The 18,889-nt window shown below is 34.6% G+C and overlaps 1 protein-coding gene across 3 annotated transcripts in view; it reads left to right on the plus strand.

Annotated features, from left to right (window-relative positions):
- LOC138694855 (harmonin) overlaps nt 1-18,889 on the plus strand; it is a 521,763-nt gene that overhangs the window by 493,677 nt on the left and 9,197 nt on the right. For all 3 annotated transcript variants that reach the window (XM_069818984.1, XM_069818985.1, XM_069818986.1), the window contains 3 exons: nt 5,639-5,821; nt 10,866-11,347; nt 14,452-14,695. In XM_069818984.1, the coding sequence (XP_069675085.1) occupies nt 5,639-5,821; nt 10,866-11,347; nt 14,452-14,695 (909 nt within the window). The remainder of the gene's footprint in view (nt 1-5,638; nt 5,822-10,865; nt 11,348-14,451; nt 14,696-18,889) is intronic.

The raw sequence follows: 18,889 nt of genomic DNA on the forward strand, positions 1-18,889 counted from the left end.
TTTTTATGCGAGTTTTTTTGGTGAGCGTATCATTTCTCAAGGATTGTGGCCCCCACGTTCCCCCGATTTTAAGTCCCCAGATTTATTCCTGTGGAGTTATCTTAAAGGAAGGGTATACAAAAACAGGCCGCACACTTTGGAGGAACTAAAGAGGAATATAACAACGGAGATTAACAACATCAGTGTACACGTACTCAAAAAAAAAAAAAAAAAAAAAAAAGTGGCCGCAAACATGGTAAAAAGAGTTCGTACATACATTACTGAACGGGGCTACCATTTTCAGCATATATTGTGAAAAATGATGTAACTCATGTGAAAACTGATGTAAGTAAACGTAATAAATTCATCTTATGTGAACGTATTATTAAGATGTGAGCGATTTTTGGATCGCTCTGTACTTAGGGGCAAATAAAATCAACATTTTAAATTGTATATCCCCTGAAATTATAAAAAAAAAGGTTTAAAAACATCCATAATTATCACAAGAATGTTACTGAAATATTAAGAAATAAATGTGAAATAAGTATTCAAAAATGGATTTTGTTAAGTTTCCAGTTCTTAGAATTAACATAAAGCAACCAGTTTTTGATACAATTGTCACAAGTAGATAGGCTACACGGGTTATTTCTGACGTCTTCAGAGGTTAAATTTGGAGATAAAGGCCTATACCTGATAACAGTGACTTCGCTCTATTTATACGTAGAACATGTTTTATCTTTATACCTAAGATAAGAGTACGTCACTTTCAATAAGAAAACATGAGTAATTTGAGTGCTGCTCATTGTGTGTATTGTCTTCTATCAATACAGAAGAATTAGTTAACCATTTGCATTCATTTTAGATCCTTGTAATTGTGCGTGAATAGCTCTGATTTATTGCAGTACTTAAACTAAACATACAAAGTTAACCACATTATTCGCTACTTCATTCAGCGATATTTTTATTCCAAAGATTTTGAAAGTTCATGAAAGAGGCTTGTAGCTTCGCTTTCGTTTCCCGAGTGATAGTAGTGCCTGCTAGAATCTCAGGTGTAGCCAGCAAACGCTCTGCTTAGCGTGGCTGTAGTGATAAAACTTAAGTTATGGCTTATTTTTATCTACATACTCAAGTTGTTTAAAATGCAAACAGTAGACCAAGTTTATGGACGATAATTGTCCTTGAGGCTTGCATATGAGCTGGCAGTTAGAGTGAGTCGTAAGAAGAAAGAGGGGTAATATCGTGCTACCATACCGTATCCGCAATGAATAGAACTCTCAGAAAAACAAAACCGCCCACTGTTATAGTGCAAACGTATATGGTGAGTGAATATGATTATTTTATATTTGTTTTATTTAAGTACATACGCATCTTACAATTTTTTACCTTAACATATGCAAAGTGTGTCAAAAGAAGAGATTTTATTTAACCTATGACAACGTTTTATCATAATTCTGTATTTAACTTTACGTTTAAACTATATAAGCGAATGAGGGGCGATGAAACTATTACCACAGTACGGTGTATGAAAGGGAAAACTTAAGTACTCACAGTAAGCCTGCCCTACAGTTCCTTTATTCACAAAAAAAATCTTATTTCTGGCCGAACTTCAGTTCTATATAGTGTAAAACCATACGCGTAGATAGGCCTACTAAATAACTGGATTAAAGTTGAAAAAAAAATATATATTGTACAGACTCATGTTTCTTGTCATAGATTAAAATTAAATGGCGTCCACCGCTATGGAATAATGGTTAAGATTATTTGAACCAAAATGCAACACTGCTACAGTATTTAATCATAGTAGTAATTTAGACCCAAGAATATATAACAAATTTGTATTTAAATATCCTAATCTTGTCAATTCTAATAGTTATAGTATTATATTTAAAAAGTTATGTATGGATTTTATAAAAATTGAAAAATTATAAATTTAAATTTATATATTCTTATTGTGTAGTAGACACAAGACAAATTGTGTTATATATTACTTAATTTCAATTCAGGAATCCGCCCCTGAGACGAGTTCTACTCTTTCTATTTATATTATATTTTATGTTACAATTATTAGCAAAATAAATAAATGTCTGACCGAGAAATGAGTGGGCCCAGGTTCAAATCCTGGTTGGGACAATTTATCTGGTTAAGTTTTTTCCGAGATTTTCCTTCAACCCATTAAGAGCAGGGCTCGAAATGGACTCTGGTTCGTGAATTTCAGGAACCTTTCCATTCTGTTTCGTGAAAAATGGCTATGATCCATTCCGATTAATTTTAATTTGGTATTAATAACTTAGATACGTCTGTTAATCAACATGCAGAATAAGTGTATATCAATATTTTTCACTTGCATAGCTTCAATTTATTACAAAAAAAAAAAAGCTTCGAAGAAAATTATTCAGGAGTGTGTGTGCACTTTATTCAGTCAATTTTTTTTTCATCTGAATGAAGTGACAAATCATTCGTGTCTTCTGCCTGTGTAAATTTGATAAAAGGATAAAAATTTTCGAAAACGTGTTTAATTTTTATATGAATTGCTGTGTATATAAGTATTTCGGCCTGTCACGCAGGAGGTCCGAATTCGAATCCCGGTCTGGCCTGGAATTTTTCATAGTGACACCTGTTACGGACGAGGTCGCAGTTGGGTTTTTTCTCGGCCTTCTCGCATTCCGTCATCATTCTTTAGTATTCGCCGAAACACCGAAGGGCTGGTCTAGGGATGAGTGGGGTTGCCTGCTTGAAACTTGGGCACACAACGAGACTTAGTGTAATCAGCCGGTGCGGGTTGGGAATACGCGGGAGGGTTTGCGCAATAGATCTTTTAGTTCGCAGTACTCCCCCTCCCGAAATTCAATTAAATTAAATTCATTAGTGTGGTAAGACTCGGCGTCATCTCATTGGTCATTAATTCCGTTTCTATCGTAATCAACACGGCCGTCTTCAAAAAAATAACAGAGCGTTCCAGTTCGTGAAAATGTCCATTTCCAGCTCTGATTAAGAACAAATGCTGTGTAACTTTCGGCGCTGGACATTATTATTATTATTATTATTATTATTATTATTATTATTATTATTATTATTAATTCATAGTTTTCTGTCCCAGGGCAGGTCTTTCACTGTTTCACTGCAAACTCGGCATTCTCAAGTCTTTTCTATTTTCTGTCTTTCTTTTAGCCTCCGCATATGATCCATATACGTTAATGTCGTCCTTCATCTGTTATTGAGGGAAAGGAACTGACCACCCTACCTCAGATCGCCTGGCCTAGTCGTCTCATAAGTGGTGCCTTCTTGGCATCACTCGTGAGGTTCAGACCTGTCTTCGGACAGTTGGCTAAACAACATCTGTTGTTATTATTATTATTATTATTATTATTATTATTATTATTATTATTATTATTATTATTATTATTCGAACGGGTACATCAGCTGCTTGTCTATGCGGATGACGTGAATATGTTAGGAGAAAATCCACAAACGATTAGGGAAAACACGGGAACTTTACTGGAAGCAAGTAAAGAGATAGGTTTGGAAGTAAATCCCGAAAAGACAAAGTATATGATTATGTCTAGTGACGAGAATATTGTACGAAATGGAAATATAAAAATTGGAAATTTATCTTTTGAAGAGAAGGAGATGTTCAAATATCTGGGAGCAACAGTAACAAATATAAATGATACTCGGGAGGAAATTAAACACAGAATAAATATGGGAAATGCCTGTTATTATTCGGTTGAGAAAATTTTTTATAATCAAGACTGCTGTCGAAAAATCTGAAAGTTAGAATTTATAAAACAGTTATATTACCGGTTGTTCTGTGTGGTTATAAAACTTGGACTCTCACTTTGAGAGAGGAACAGAGATTAAGGGTGTTTGAGAATAAGGTGCTTAGGAAAATATTTGGGGCTAAGAGGGATGAAGTTACAGGAGAATGGAGAAAGTTACACAACACAGAACTGCACGCATTGTATTCTTCACCTGACATAATTAGAAACATTAAATCCAGACGTTTGAGATGGGCAGGGCATGTAGCACGTATGGGCGAATCCAGAAATGCATATAGAGTGTTAGTTGGGAGGCCGGAGGGAAAAAGACCTTTAGGGAGGCGGAGACGTAGATGGGAAGATAATATTAAAATGGATTTGAGGGTGGTGGGATATGATGATAGAGAATGGATTAATCTTGCTCAGGATAGGGACCAGTGGCGGGCTTATGTGAGGGCAGCAATGAATCTCCAGGTTCCTTAAAAGCCAGTAAGTATTATTATTATTATTATTATTATTATTATTATTATTATTATTATTATTATTATTAATTCATAGCTTTCTGCCCAGGGGCAGATCTTTCACTGCAAACCTAACATTCTCCAATTTTTCCTATTTTCTGCCTTCCTCTTAGCCTCCGCAAATGATCCATTTACATTAATGTCGTTCCCTCATCTGTTGGTGTTATTGTTGTTGTTGTTGTTATTATTATTATTATTATTATTATTATTATTATTATTATTATTATTATTATTAATTCATATTTTTCTGCCGAATAGCAGATCTTTCACTACAAACCCAGCATTCTCCAATCTTTCCTATTTTCTGCCTTCCTTTCACCCTCTCCATAGGATCCATATATATTTTAATATCATTCCCTCATCTGTTTTATTATTATTATTATTATTATTATTATTATTATTATTATTATTATTATTATTATTATTATTATTAATTCATATTTATCTGCCGAATAGCAGATCTTTCACTACAAACTCAGCATTCTCCAATCTTTCCTATTTTCTGCCTTCCTTTCACCCTCTCCATAGGATCCATATATATTTTAATATCATTCCCTCATCTGTTTTATTATTATTATTATTATTATTATTATTACTATTATTACTATTATTATTATTATTATTATTATTATTATTATTATTAATTCATATTTATCTGCCGAATAGCAGATCTTTCACTACAAACTCAGCATTCTCCAATCTTTCCTATTTTCTGCCTTCCTTTCACCCTCTCCATAGGATACATATATATTTTAATATCATTCCCTCATCTGTTTTATTATTATTATTATTATTATTATTATTATTATTAATTCATATTTTTCTGCCGAATAGCAGATCTTTCACTACAAACCCAGCATTCTCCAATCTTTCCTGTTTTCTGCCTTCCTTTCACCATAGGATCCATATATATTTTAATATCATTCCCTCATCTATTTTATTATTATTATTATTATTATTATTATTATTATTATTATTATTATTACTACTACTACTACTACTACTACTACTACTACTACTACTACTACTACACCACCATCACCATCATCATCATCATCATCATCAGCAGCAGCAGCACCAGAACCACTACCACCCAAATCAGTGGGACTACTATTCTACAACAACCACCACCAACATGCAGTACCACTACCACGATCATTTCCACCAATATCCAATATTATTGTCACTATATTTCTTATCCTACACCTATTCCACTCATTTTTCTTCCTCTTATATTAGGCGTCTGTTTTTCCTCGTTGTATAAGGAAAAAAGTATTAAAGAAATGGTAAAATAATCACGATCCTTATCATAGTCTGAACTTAATCTGTAATTTATTACGAATGATACATATCAGCATATTGTGGACATTCCTATTGTTTCAGGAACGTGAATCGTTCAAAACAAAGCGAGCACAAAATGAGAACAAGGAGGAGAAAGTATCTCATCAGACAACGCTTGTAACCACAAATGAGCACAGTTTCCGGGACCGACAAGGTGTGAGTGACGTCAGAGAAGTGACCATCGTTACGAGGAGAAGCACGGATGTGCCGCCACCCCCACCTCCTGTAAGTTACCAGTTTGCATTATTTCATTTCTTTGCCCTGTAAACATTTAAAGTCAAGTTACAGGTTTACCAAGTAAAAAAAGTAAATTACAGTAGAATCCCGATTATCCGTCACTCTGTTAACCGATTGGTGGATTATCCGTCTGTCTTTCTCTTGCTTTTTTTATACAGAAATATATGAAGTACTGTACACTATATTAGCATGTTATTTTTTCTAGAGTGTGCTATTACAACCCTTTTTCTTTACACAGTATGATCTACTGTTCGAATTGTCGTACTGTATAATTTCTACTTAAAATGTCTTCTATGGGTGTCAAAAGAAATCTTATTGTGCTAAGTATTGAAAAATAAGTGTAAATAATTGAGTGGTTTGGGGAAAGAGAAACTGTGGCTCATCTCGCATCAGAATAGGAGACTGGAGTGTATAAAGTATGTAAATCTGCAACACGAGACCTCCACCTCCATTACAAGGAGTTTCCTTGGTATTTATAAACCCGTCGTTGGCAACCAAATTTAAATCAATGACCTTCTGATTCACTATCAAGCGTGTTAAATAAAAGACTATGGAGAAAATTACGAAAGTGTAAATATTATTCACTAAATTTACGAAAATCTTTTATGGTACGGATTATCCGATTTTTTCGATTAACCATTCAGCCCCTCCCCCCTTCATTACCAAGGATAATAGAAGTTCTACTGTATATTGCACGTGAAACAATTCTTCATAATCGTCAACATTAATCATCATTATTAATAGTAATGATTTATTACCATTGTAGCTATCATCATGAGTTCTTACTTTTGATACATATATTATATATTAGGTTGCAGTAACAGCAGTTTGTTTGATATTTTGAAGTGGTAATCAAAAAAATATTGAAATGAATTCTTGGTTCAGAAAAATACACATTGGTGAGATTTTGGAAAATAAATAATGCCTAATTTTGAGAATTACCGTATGTCGTTAAGCTCATTAGAATGTTGTTGCCTAAAATGTGACCTATAATATTTAATATAGTCTGTGACAGTGTGACTTGTTTTTGTTTTGGTGAGGAAAATGAAAGATTCTTGAGGAGTTAATGTTCCAGTATCTCAGACAGATACTTCGGACTCGGTTTTGATACTGAGCTGAATGTATTATTTGTCTACAGTTGATAAGAAATTCAGACATCACATCGATTAAATTGAAACTAAGTAATTGATTAACTAGTGGACTTACTCGTGTTAATTACGTAAGTCTATGCGGCTTACAGCTGTTAGCTGCACAGACTTACATAATTAACACGAGTAAGGCCGCTAGTTAATCAATTACTTATATTCAAGTGTTAAAAGTAGTGTATGCAAGATTCAAAATGGATTAAATTGAAACGTACAGTTTTGCATAAATCAGAACTTGCAGTGTAAGAATGTATGTACTTCACACTTATCAGACCTGTCTGGCAACTTGGCTATGGGGCTTTCCTCGTAGTTTTAAATGAAAAGAATATAAGTTATTTAAAACAAGTATCTTAATGCGAAACACTTGTCTGCATGTTGGTCTACAATTTTTCGAGTTTACCTTCACACGAGTTACAAAAGATTGCATAACACTGTCGACATCATGCTAGCCTTCTGCTTTATCAGTTCCTGAAAGTCAACGTCCAGATCTACCAATGACTAAAATGAAAAAAGAAGCTTTGTCTTGAATAGTTACCGAACTAATCTGTAATTGTACTGTATGTTTCATGTCTGCTTCAGAGAAACTATTTATATTTTTAAGCTCTCCACTATAGTCGCAAAACCCTCGTTTCATCACGTTCATTTTTTTTTTTTTGTTAGAAATACATAAGGTTTTCGAAATTCCTGAAAATGTTAATGAAATTGCTTACTATATGTCATTTATTACGTTAAAGCTGGTAATTTAAACATAATTGAATCATAAAAATATTATAAAACTATACTAAATTAACAATTATAAGCAAAGTATAAGAAAGTTTCTTAATAAGTGCAACAAAGTTATTTCCAGTTGAAGTGTACTATCAATGAACAGAATTCCAAAAGCACGCAATAAATCCTGGGACCACGCGCAAAAATGTATGGTAACCTGCATAATTCATTTATACTAGTTACGTCTTCCTGCTTTGTCAGTAGTTACACAAATAATTTAAACATAATTGAATCATAAAAATATTATAAAACTATACTAAATTAACAATTATAAGCAAAGTACAAGAAAGTTTCTTAACAAGTGCAACAAAATTATTTCCAGTTGAGTATACTACCAATGAACAGAATTCCAAAAGCACGCAATAAATCCTGGGACCACGCGCAAAAATGTATGGTAACCTGCATAATTCATTTATACTAGTTACGTCTTCCTGCTTTGTCAGTAGTTACACAAATAATTTATTTTGTATGATGTGCCAATTAGATTATCACGTTAATCACATGTAATGGAGCATCGAAAGCAAAAAATAAATTAGTAATAATAATAATATAATATAATAATAATAATAAAATAAATAAAAAACTAAATAAATTGCAGACATCGTCAAAAATAATGGGCCCAATACAGTGGCATTGCTCTTTAATGAATTTTAGTGATAGGGTAGCTGTGAATATATTGAATAAGCAGGTAAAAGAACAGCTTGTTACAAACTCCAACATAAGCCTCAGAATGGGACTGATTCTAGCGTATGACCACAGCAAAGGAATAAGGTTATGAGATTTAATACTTGAAATGTCACTAGTCTTTATAGAACAGGAAGGGTAACATTAGTAGCAAAAGAACTAGCTAGATATAGAATAGACTTTGTGCGAGTACAGGAGGTTAGTTTAGACGGGAATGGCATATTACAAATAGGAGATTACTTGTAGTATGAGAAAGAAAACAACAATCACCAATTAGGTACAAGATTCTTTATTCATAAAAGAATAAAATCAACAGTAAAAAAAATGTAGAATTTATCAGTGACAGTTTATTGTATTAGTGCTTAAGGATAGATGGAGCGATATCATAGTTATATACCGTATGCTCACTGCTCTACAGAAGAAATAGACGACCATATAAAGGATAGGTTCTATTAGGAATTGGAACACAATTTTGATCAGTTATCTAGATATCACATGAAAATTTTATTGGGGGATTTCAATACTAAAGTAGGATGGGATGATATTTTTAAACCGACTATTGGAAAAGAGAGCCTACACGTAGCCTAACTAGTAATGATAATGGAGTTAGGTTAGTCAACTTTGCCACATCAAAAAATATAATTGTCTACAACATTCCCGCATTAGGATATACATAAATATACTTGGACTACTCCAGATGGACTGACACACAATCAAATAGAACACATATTGATGGATAAACGAAGATGTACTAGTAAAGTAGACATTCGAACCTTCGGGGGGGGGGGGGGAGACTAATTATTCTGACCATTATTTGGTAATTGGAGAACTAAGAAAAAGACTATCAGTAACCAAGTGAGTAGAGCGGCATTGAACCTCCTGGTTCTTTAAAAGCCATTTGTAAGTAAAAAATCTGTGGTTAGAAAATTTCTCGTACAATAATTAGAACAATAAATAATTAGGTCAATGTTACTTATGTCCCGCCCACTATAGAGACATAGGCCAATTTTACACGTATTTAGTATAACTTGTTGCTTCTTTGACAGGTTAGGTTTGGTTAGTTTAGGTTTTAGTTATAGCCTACCTTGCATATATGATTATAGCGCAACATTGGCAGTGATAAAAGTGAAACATTCGTTCAGTGGGCGTTGGATACTCTACATTCACCAATAATTATGCAAAAAATAATATACTCGTAAAATAATATACTAGCAAAACTGGCAGTTTCTGGAACAATTAAAAGTTATGAAAGTTCCTGATGAAATTATAGTAAAAATATGTTTATATGTGGTACCGATCTTTTTATTTTTGGAATGAATATTGCAAATTAGGTTTAAAGGGTTTGATTGTCATTATTTCGATAACCATCACAGTTTTGTGGATCAGATTAACTACGATGATGGAGACTATATTATAGGTCTATTAGTCTATTAAAATTATACCTGCAATAAAATTACCAAAAATTAAATAAAAGAAAGAGTAATCAAGTAATAGACTTCGCAACACTTTTTGTTATTATGGTGGTTATAATGATGATGATGATTATTGTTATTATTATTGTTGTTATTATTATTATTTACTTACTTACTTACTTGCAAATGGCTTTTAAGGAACCCGAAGGTTCATTGCCGCCCTCACATAAGCCCGCCAGCGGTCCCTATCCTGTGCAAGATTAATCCAGTCTCTATCATCATACCCCACCTCCCTCAAATCCATTTTAATATTATCCTCCCATCTACGTCTCGGCCTCCCTAAAGGTCTTTTTCCCTCCGGTCTCCCAACTAACACTCTATATGCATTTCTGGATTCGCCCATACGTGCTACATGCCCTGCCCATCTCAAACGTCTGGATTTCAAGTTCCTAATTATGTCAGGTGAAGAATACAATGCGTGCAGTTCTGTGTTGTGTAACTTTCTCCATTCTCCTGTAACTTCATCCCGCTTAGCCCCAAATATTTTCCTAAGCACCTTATACTTATAATATACTCGTAAAATAATATACTAGCAAAACTGGCAGTTTCTGGAACAATTAAAAGTTATGAAAGTTCCTGATGAAATTATAGTAAAAATATGTTTATATGTGGTACCGATCTTTTTATTTTTGGAATGAATATTGCAAATTAGGTTTAAAGGGTTTGATTGTCATTATTTCGATAACCATCACAGTTTTGTGGATCAGATTAACTACGATGATGGAGACTATATTATAGGTCTATTAGTCTATTAAAATTATACCTGCAATAAAATTACCAAAAATTAAATAAAAGAAAGAGTAATCAAGTAATAGACTTCGCAACACTTTTTGTTATTATGGTGGTTATAATGATGATGATGATTATTGTTATTATTATTATTATTATTATTATTATTATTATTATTATTATTATTATTATTAATAATCATTAGCATCAAATGTATTTTAATTTCTTTTTCAGATGCCAACAAGTGAATCCGAAAGCTCAGGTTCACCATGGAAACCATCTTCACCGGCTTTATCATTTGCATCATCAGGCAAAGCATCACTTAATGGGCGGCCACCATCTTGCCCAACACCCGACTACGACACAAGTTCTTCTTCATCAATGTCTTCTCCCTCAGCTTCACTCATTATTGTGAACAAGAAACCTCCCGTGTCTCATAATTCCTCCCCTGTAAAGCCTTCGTTGAACCACAATTCATCATCTTATTCCCATGTAAATACAAATGCCAAGCCATTGCTCAATCCACAGAGCAGAGTTTCAGCAAGCTCCACCAAAACTTCTACGCCTCCTAGTCAAACAGCTGCGAAAAACTCTGATAGTGTGGAGATGCAGTCTATAGAATCCTTCACGCTTACAAATCCACATTCTACGAAGCCAAAACCACCTGAAACTTATTTTGTTCCAGTAAGGAACAAGACAAAGCCTCAGAACCCAAGGTAAGCACTTTGTGCTGTGTATACTAATATGGGCCCGAAAGAATTTTGCACTCCACACCAACTTACTTACGCAAATATTATATGATAGCAATTATACAAAAAAAAAAATTGTGGCATTATCAACAGTTTAACAGACCAGTATGCTGTTATCTAAAGCAGGCATCTGCGAAGTAGAAAAATATCGAAAATTTATTTTTAGCTTCTTTGTTTTTCTTTTCTCAAAATTTTACCACCCTATGGATTTGCTGTCTTGGACCCAGCGCCGTCCGTAGGTACGGATCTGTATATAAACTTAGTATTCAGAAATAGACTTTGGGTATTTCACTGTGTTCTGGAATGTAACATTTCCAATGTTTAGAAACTACATACAGATTCCATCATCAGTACAGGTAGGTCTGATGAGAAGAATCACCTACTCTGTTGGACGTGTTATGTCTGGCTACTCCAAACAATTGAGCAACAATAATTCTTTGCTATTGTTTATGTAAGTACATTGTGGTTAGTAGCATTTAAGGCTATCAGACTCTGTTCCATGTCTGTGCTATAGCTCACGTTACAATCTGGAAAATGGAGTCAACATTAGAGATGTTCTTTTTAAGAAACAGTTTTAACTGTAACTGTTTCATGAACGAAGGTGTTCCAAAATAACAGTTTCATATGAATATGTTTACGTCAGTGCCAACTATTCCAAGTGTTCCAACTGTTTCAACTTCTCATCTGTTTCAAAGCCCTTGAATCGTCTTAGATCAGCTGTTCAGTGTATTATGACGACGAAAGTCATTTTTCGTAGGTTACTGTTAAAGAGTACAGTAAATAATTACAACTAAATTAAAAATGAATCGATTTTAGTAAAAAAATAACCCTAGGATCGTTTAATAACGATAAGACATTATCCGATATTTTTTGCATAGAGTAAGTATTATACTAACTCTATGGTGGTATATTAATTAATACCACGACATGCACCATAAACATATTTTCCATCAATGGGCAGCTAATAATTATTCATATCGGATTTATTAGGGAATTTGATTCGTACAAATAAATTGCGCAGTACTACATATACTGTTGCACGAAGGTCGTGTAGAAAATCTATTATATCTACTTTCGATTGGAGGTTGACGATAGCACTACACATGGCCTTTGCAGACAGCAAAGAGGAGGGAAACTGTTCAGAAATTGAACTGTTTATCTCTTGGAACCATGTGGAAAGTTGAAGTGACCACTGGAGCAGTGTAACACCATTTGGAACAGGTTATTTCACGAAACTGTTTCGTACTGAAACAGTTTCAATTGTGAAACAGTTGCAAATAAACTGGAGTGCATTTCGAACTGGTGGATCAACATCAAGCAATGGACTGTATTTTCCACGTGTGCTTACCCCCAATCCTGGACCATTCTCCTCAACTAAAGTCAGTTGGGACAACCAGGATTACCAGTGCTTCAATTCACAATTCAGTTCAGCAACTCTTGCATGGTTCAAAATGTGCTGATTAAAATTATAGTGCACAATGTAACCATTTTGTTACAGAAAGGATAATTTGATACAGTAAAATTTCTTTTATACGTTTCGCATTTATGGGTTTTTCACTTTTACCCCCCCCATCCCCCCTCCCAATGTTCCAGCAAAACTTCTATACTTTTCTTGTTAATTGATTTCAGTTATACATTTTTCGTTTATTCGTTTTTTTTTTTTTTTTTTAAATCGTATTTTAAATCTCGGGATTTACGAAACCTCATTCTCTAAATCAATTATTTTACTCCAAGTGTAGAATTGGGTATGCTCCAGTCGTTCAACTATTTTATCTCATTTTTCTTCCCTGATAACAGGTTTTTTTTGTTGTTAAGAGATCTTTTTGTGTAACTTTTTAGCAAGTTGAGAAACAGTTTCTGTACCCAGAACTTAGGATTGCCAGGATATTTTCTTGCAAATCGCTTGCTGCTGTTTCTGCAAGAGTTCGTTTTTAAATAAATATCGTGCATAGAAGCTGTTGTTGTACTAATGTCACAGTATAACTCAACAGTGAACGTTGTAACTTAAACACAATGATAACAAATTTAACTGAGTAACATGTCAAATAGTGGCGGCTGGTGGTTTGAAAATATGGTGGTGCACAATGGATATCGAAGAGGAGTTAAACATACTTTACTTTAAAGTTTAAAACCGTGTATACCTGAGGGCGTATACATATAAAGCTAATTTATACGCAATTAATAAGTAAAATGACTAAATACAGGCATGCCTATTTATACAGAAAGTCCAAAAGTGGAAGGGGTCGTGGGTGGAGCTCTCTTTATTGCGATTTACCCTCATGAAAAACATTTTAGCACAGAAACGTCATCAGAATGCTACCAAGTTCCAAGTGTAACGTTTTCGTTCATAAAATTCAAATACAGCTTTCGTAGGCTGTCGGGAGATAGCAGCACTTATTGTCAGAACGACAACTCTTAGAACTTTAAAACAAAATACAAGCTCCTTTATGTATTGTGCCGTTTGTGTGCATGTAGATTGTGAAAGTAATATGCGAAATATGCGACTGTTCCTTGCACAAGCCGAATGAATACATTTTTCATGCTTATTACTTCGGACAAATGTCTAGTTGAAACAGATACTTTCCCAGTGAATTTAGTTTCTTCTGCGCTGACGTTGGTGTCCATGCCAGGGAGTGCGACAAACCGTTCTCAATAAGGAAAGCAGTAGACCACGCCTCTAGTTCCCCTGTCCCCGCATTAGCCGAACATCTCTATAAACTACCTTCCCTAGGTTTTCAACATCTTTGCAAACCAAGAGGCGTGGAGGCTCCTGCAGACGTACAAAACAAGATGCCAGGTGCAGATAGTCATGAATGAAAATTGTAAAATAAAATTATATTTTTAAAAGTAACAAAGCCAGGAGATTAGGAACATTATTGGGGGGCGGGGGGGCTGTACAAACCTGCAACCTCCTTGAGAAGCCGCCACTGATGTCAACAGTAAGGAACCATGCTTTGATGGACCCGAATGCTACTAACCACTTTGTTACTTTGTTATCAAGGAATTCAGACGAAAACAATCTTATCCTGAAATTATAATACACTGAAGTATTTGTATTTTCATGTCGACAGTGATTCAACACGACGGGACAACAAGCAGGCTGGAAAACAACGACCAGTTTCCATAACAATAGGTGAATACCCATCGGGGGTAGAGAGGAGAGTTCCAACACGTTTTGATTTTCTGCCTACAAACACTACTGATGGCAAGAAGACATCAGTGTCAAGCGACGGCTCCAATATCACATGTCAGCTTCAATCAGAACTGGCACAGACTTTGTCCAGGTCTAATCTGAGAAAGCAAACTGATTTACAGGTAAGAGAATATACAGCCAAACAGTTTTATAGGATGAGTAGTAAATAAAATCCTAAAGAAACAAAATATATATAATATAAAATTTACATTATGTGACATGTTCTTTCTCCCTATTCATTTTGTAAAGACATTAAAATAACTATAATAATTAAATAACTAAATAATTAAGTAAATCCCGAAAAGACTAAGTATATGATTATGTCTCGTGATCAGAATATTGTACGAAATGGAACTATAAAAGTTGGGGATTTATCCTTCGAAGACGTGGAAAAATTCAAATATCTTGGAGCAAGAGTAACAAATGTAAATGACACTCGGGAGGAAATTAAACGCAGAATAAATATGGGAAATGCCTATTATTGTTCGGTTGAGAAGCTTTTGTCATCCAGTCTGCTGTCAAAAAATCTGAAAGTTAGAATTTATAAAACAGTTATATTACTGGTTGTTCTGTATGGCTGTGAAACTTGGAATCTTACTTTGAGAGAGGAACAGAGATTGAGGGTTTTTGAGAATAAGGTTCTTAGGAAAATATTTGGGGCTAAGAGGGATGAAGTTACAGGAGAATGGAGAAAGTTACACAACGCAGAGCTGCACACATTGTATCCTTCACCTGACATAATTAAGAACATTAAATCCAGACGTTTGAGATGGGCAGGGCATATAGCACGTATGGGCGAATCCAGAAATGCATATAGAGTGTTAGTTGGGAGGCCAGAGGGGAAAAGACCTTTGGGGAGGCCGAGACGTAGATGGGAAGATAATATTAAAATGGATTTGAGGGAGGTGGGATATGATGGTAGGGACTGGATTAATCTTGCTCGGGATAGGGACCAATGGCGGGCTTATGTGAGGGCGGCAATGAACCTCCGGGTTCCTTAAAAGCCAGTAAGTAAGTAATTAAAATAACCACAGTAGTAAACGAAAGTTTGTCACAAAGTTCGCTATTATTGTACATTCTTACAGATCTTCCTTTCTGAAATTTCGAATGGCCATGTGAGAATTCTGTACCTGCTTCAACTCCCATCACATGGATTTACAGCATACAATAAGTTCCAGCACTCAAGTATATGCAGTGCTGTAGCTGAAAATTTTTTTACTGGCACTATGCTATTTCAGAAGCCCCTAAATTGCTTTATCAGTCGTTAACCTGTATTATTTATACTGGAACTGTGGAATTCTAATATTATTTTTAATGGAACTGCATTCCGCCAACTACAGCACTGAGTATAAGCTTGAAGATATGGCCGAAAACACACATTAGGGGCAGAAGTACAACTTTCACTAGTATAAATTTAGTGTATTTTAGCATTTTTTCCTCGTAATCTACGGGTCCTTTGGGAATAAAAATTTGCATGCTTAATATAGGCCTACACTATCTGTACATCACTGAGCAATTTTAATGTTTTTAAAAATCTAATAGTTATTTTTTTAATTATGAAAATTTGTGCAATACGTTGTTCAACCAGGCAGTGCTCGACTAATAACTCAAAAGTACTTGAGATATGTCAGTGAAACTTTGCATGCACATATAGTTCTCTCATATGAAGAACATACTCTAAAATATTATTTTTAAAATAATATTGATCTTTTTTAATTTAGTATGAAATCAAATTTATTAAAAAAAAATTAAACTATACATTCTACAATAAAGACATTAGCTATATATGCACGCAAAGTTTTATCAAAATATCTTAAATACTTCTTGAGTTATCAGAATGCTGTCCAGTTGAGCAAAATACTCCACAAGTTTTCATAATTAGAAAACTGTTAGGTTTACAAAAACATTAAAATAGCTTAGTGATGTACGAATAGTGTATATTAATCATGCCAATTTTTATGTCCGAAGGTCCTATAGAATCTGAGGAGGAAAAATGTTGAAATACAGTCTCAAATTATACTAGCGAAGGGTGTATCTCCCCACTTAAAAACCTCGTCTACAAATACAGTGCATACAATTTAAAAATATTACAACTAACAAGCAAACATTCTGATGGGGGCAGATAAAAAAGTTAAATTTTTTTTCTTTCACCATGTTAATAATGTCAAAAGGAGTGCTTATACAAATTTTGGCCACTCGACCGCAATAAGGAGGGCCATAAAAAAACAAATTCGCCAGGGGTCATTAACACGTAATTGGCGAGGTGGTGGCTGTGAGTACCCCAGCCATTGTAAGAAAAGAAGCCTGCGGCAGGTGGATGTGCGGAGATATATTTTTTTCATTACTTATTATGCTGCCTGCTTCCCTAATTTTGAAGAAAACCTAGTTAAAACAAATAAAAGTACTTGATTATATAAATTAAAAATTCAGTTTGAGTGCTACGATACAAGTTTATAAGTTGGGGTAAGTGCAATCCCCACCTCACCAGTTACATGACTAGAAAAATACCTCACCACTTACAGGCTAACAGAAACAAAATACAATTTCATTGGAAAAATTTATTGGAACAGACACAGCAATTGTTTAGCTATTTTTCAACATATTCCTTTACTGAAAATGAGACATTCATCATGTCATGGGATCGACAGAGATGTGCAGACGGCTGTCAAATGCTGGCTCCGATCCCAAGCAGCTGACTTCTACGACACAAGGATACAAAAATTGATCCCATGGTATGACAAATGTCTCAATTCCAGTGGGGGATATGTTGACAAATAGCGCAACAATTGCTGTATCTGTTTCAATGAATCTTTTCATGCATTGTGCTTTTTTTCTGTAAACGGTCCCACTTTCTGGATGGCCTCGTAATTGCGGTCGAGTGGCCAATAAGTACTTCTATTGACATTATTAACATGGTGGAAGAAAAAATTTTAACTTTTTTATCTGCCCCCATCAGAATGTTTGCTTGTAAGAGGCATATTAACTGTTAACGGCTGCACTTGTAATTTCCACCATCCAGCCTGCAAGATAGTCACAATAGAATCTCTTGAAATGTCACTCGTCATTACCTCTAATTGTTTGTATATACCCCTCTGGTATCACAATAACTGTCGCCATCTTCCAGAAACCAAACTCCATTCCCACCTGTCCGTTCATTGATCAGACTCCAGTCCTCTTGTACGCTTATAATCATGGCTGCCTTTACATCCTCCATCCAAGTCGTCTTTGGTCGATGTCTCCTCTCTCTCCCTGGTGGGGACTCGTCCACAGTTATTTTAAGTCCATGTTGAATCTTTCGTACACTACTTTTAACACTTGAATATAAATAATTGATTAAATGGCGATCTTACTCGTGTTAATTGTGTAAGCATGTGCGGCTTACAGCTGTTTCGGTGCTTCTTCACACCATCCTCAGAGCCTACTAGATCTCGGCGTCATCTCGAACTTTGCTGCCTGTTGTGTGAGTGCGTTCGATTGTTGAAAAGTGTTGAAATGTGGTGTCAAATAGTGTGTGTGTTCTGAAATTGATCTGTGTGTTGAGAATTTGATCAGGGTGTGTTTTAGTGTGTCTGTATATTTCATATTGTTGTAGTGTGTTGAGTTTTTGGATTTTGGGTTGTATGTGTAGGATTTCTATGTCTGTATTTATGCTATTGTATGTGTGGTTGGCATTAGTTAGTTATGTGTTCGGCATATGTAGATGTATTGTGTCCTCTGGTTATTGCTTGCTTTAATGTGTTCTTTGTACCGAGTTTGGAATGATCTGTCTGTCTGTCCACACACATACAATTAACACGAGTAAGATCGCCATTTAATCAATTATTTATTTTAAGAATTCTTTCCTCTGACATCCTTTCAACATGGCCATATTATTGGAATCTTTTCTTCTCTACGATATCTGTGAAGTCTGGCTTCTCCTTTATTCCCATGATTTCCTTTATATGTTCATTTCTATTGCTCATGTTTCAGCTGATCTTCTTAAATCATCCATTTCTATAGCTAAAATTCTATTTACTTCCCTTGTAGGAATTTGTGATCTCTACGCCTTAAGTTCAAATGCTTTGACTATGGTTTAATATAGGCCTATATATAATTTCTATTTCTCGTAATATTTTTGTTCCACTAAATAGAATTTAGAATAGAAGCAGAGGAATTAGATTAGACTTAAAACATCAGCAGAATATAACTGTGCTTTGTATTGTTAACGAAGATGCCTGACAGCTGTCAAGATAGCGAGGTAGAAACGAAGTGAGACAGAAGTTGCTATGGAAAGTTTGGCATATTTAACTTAATCGTGTTGTCATCCCATTTATGCA

Source organism: Periplaneta americana, chromosome 2 (genome assembly GCF_040183065.1).
Source record: "Periplaneta americana isolate PAMFEO1 chromosome 2, P.americana_PAMFEO1_priV1, whole genome shotgun sequence".
In the NCBI taxonomy this organism is placed as follows: Eukaryota; Metazoa; Arthropoda; class Insecta; order Blattodea; family Blattidae; genus Periplaneta; species Periplaneta americana.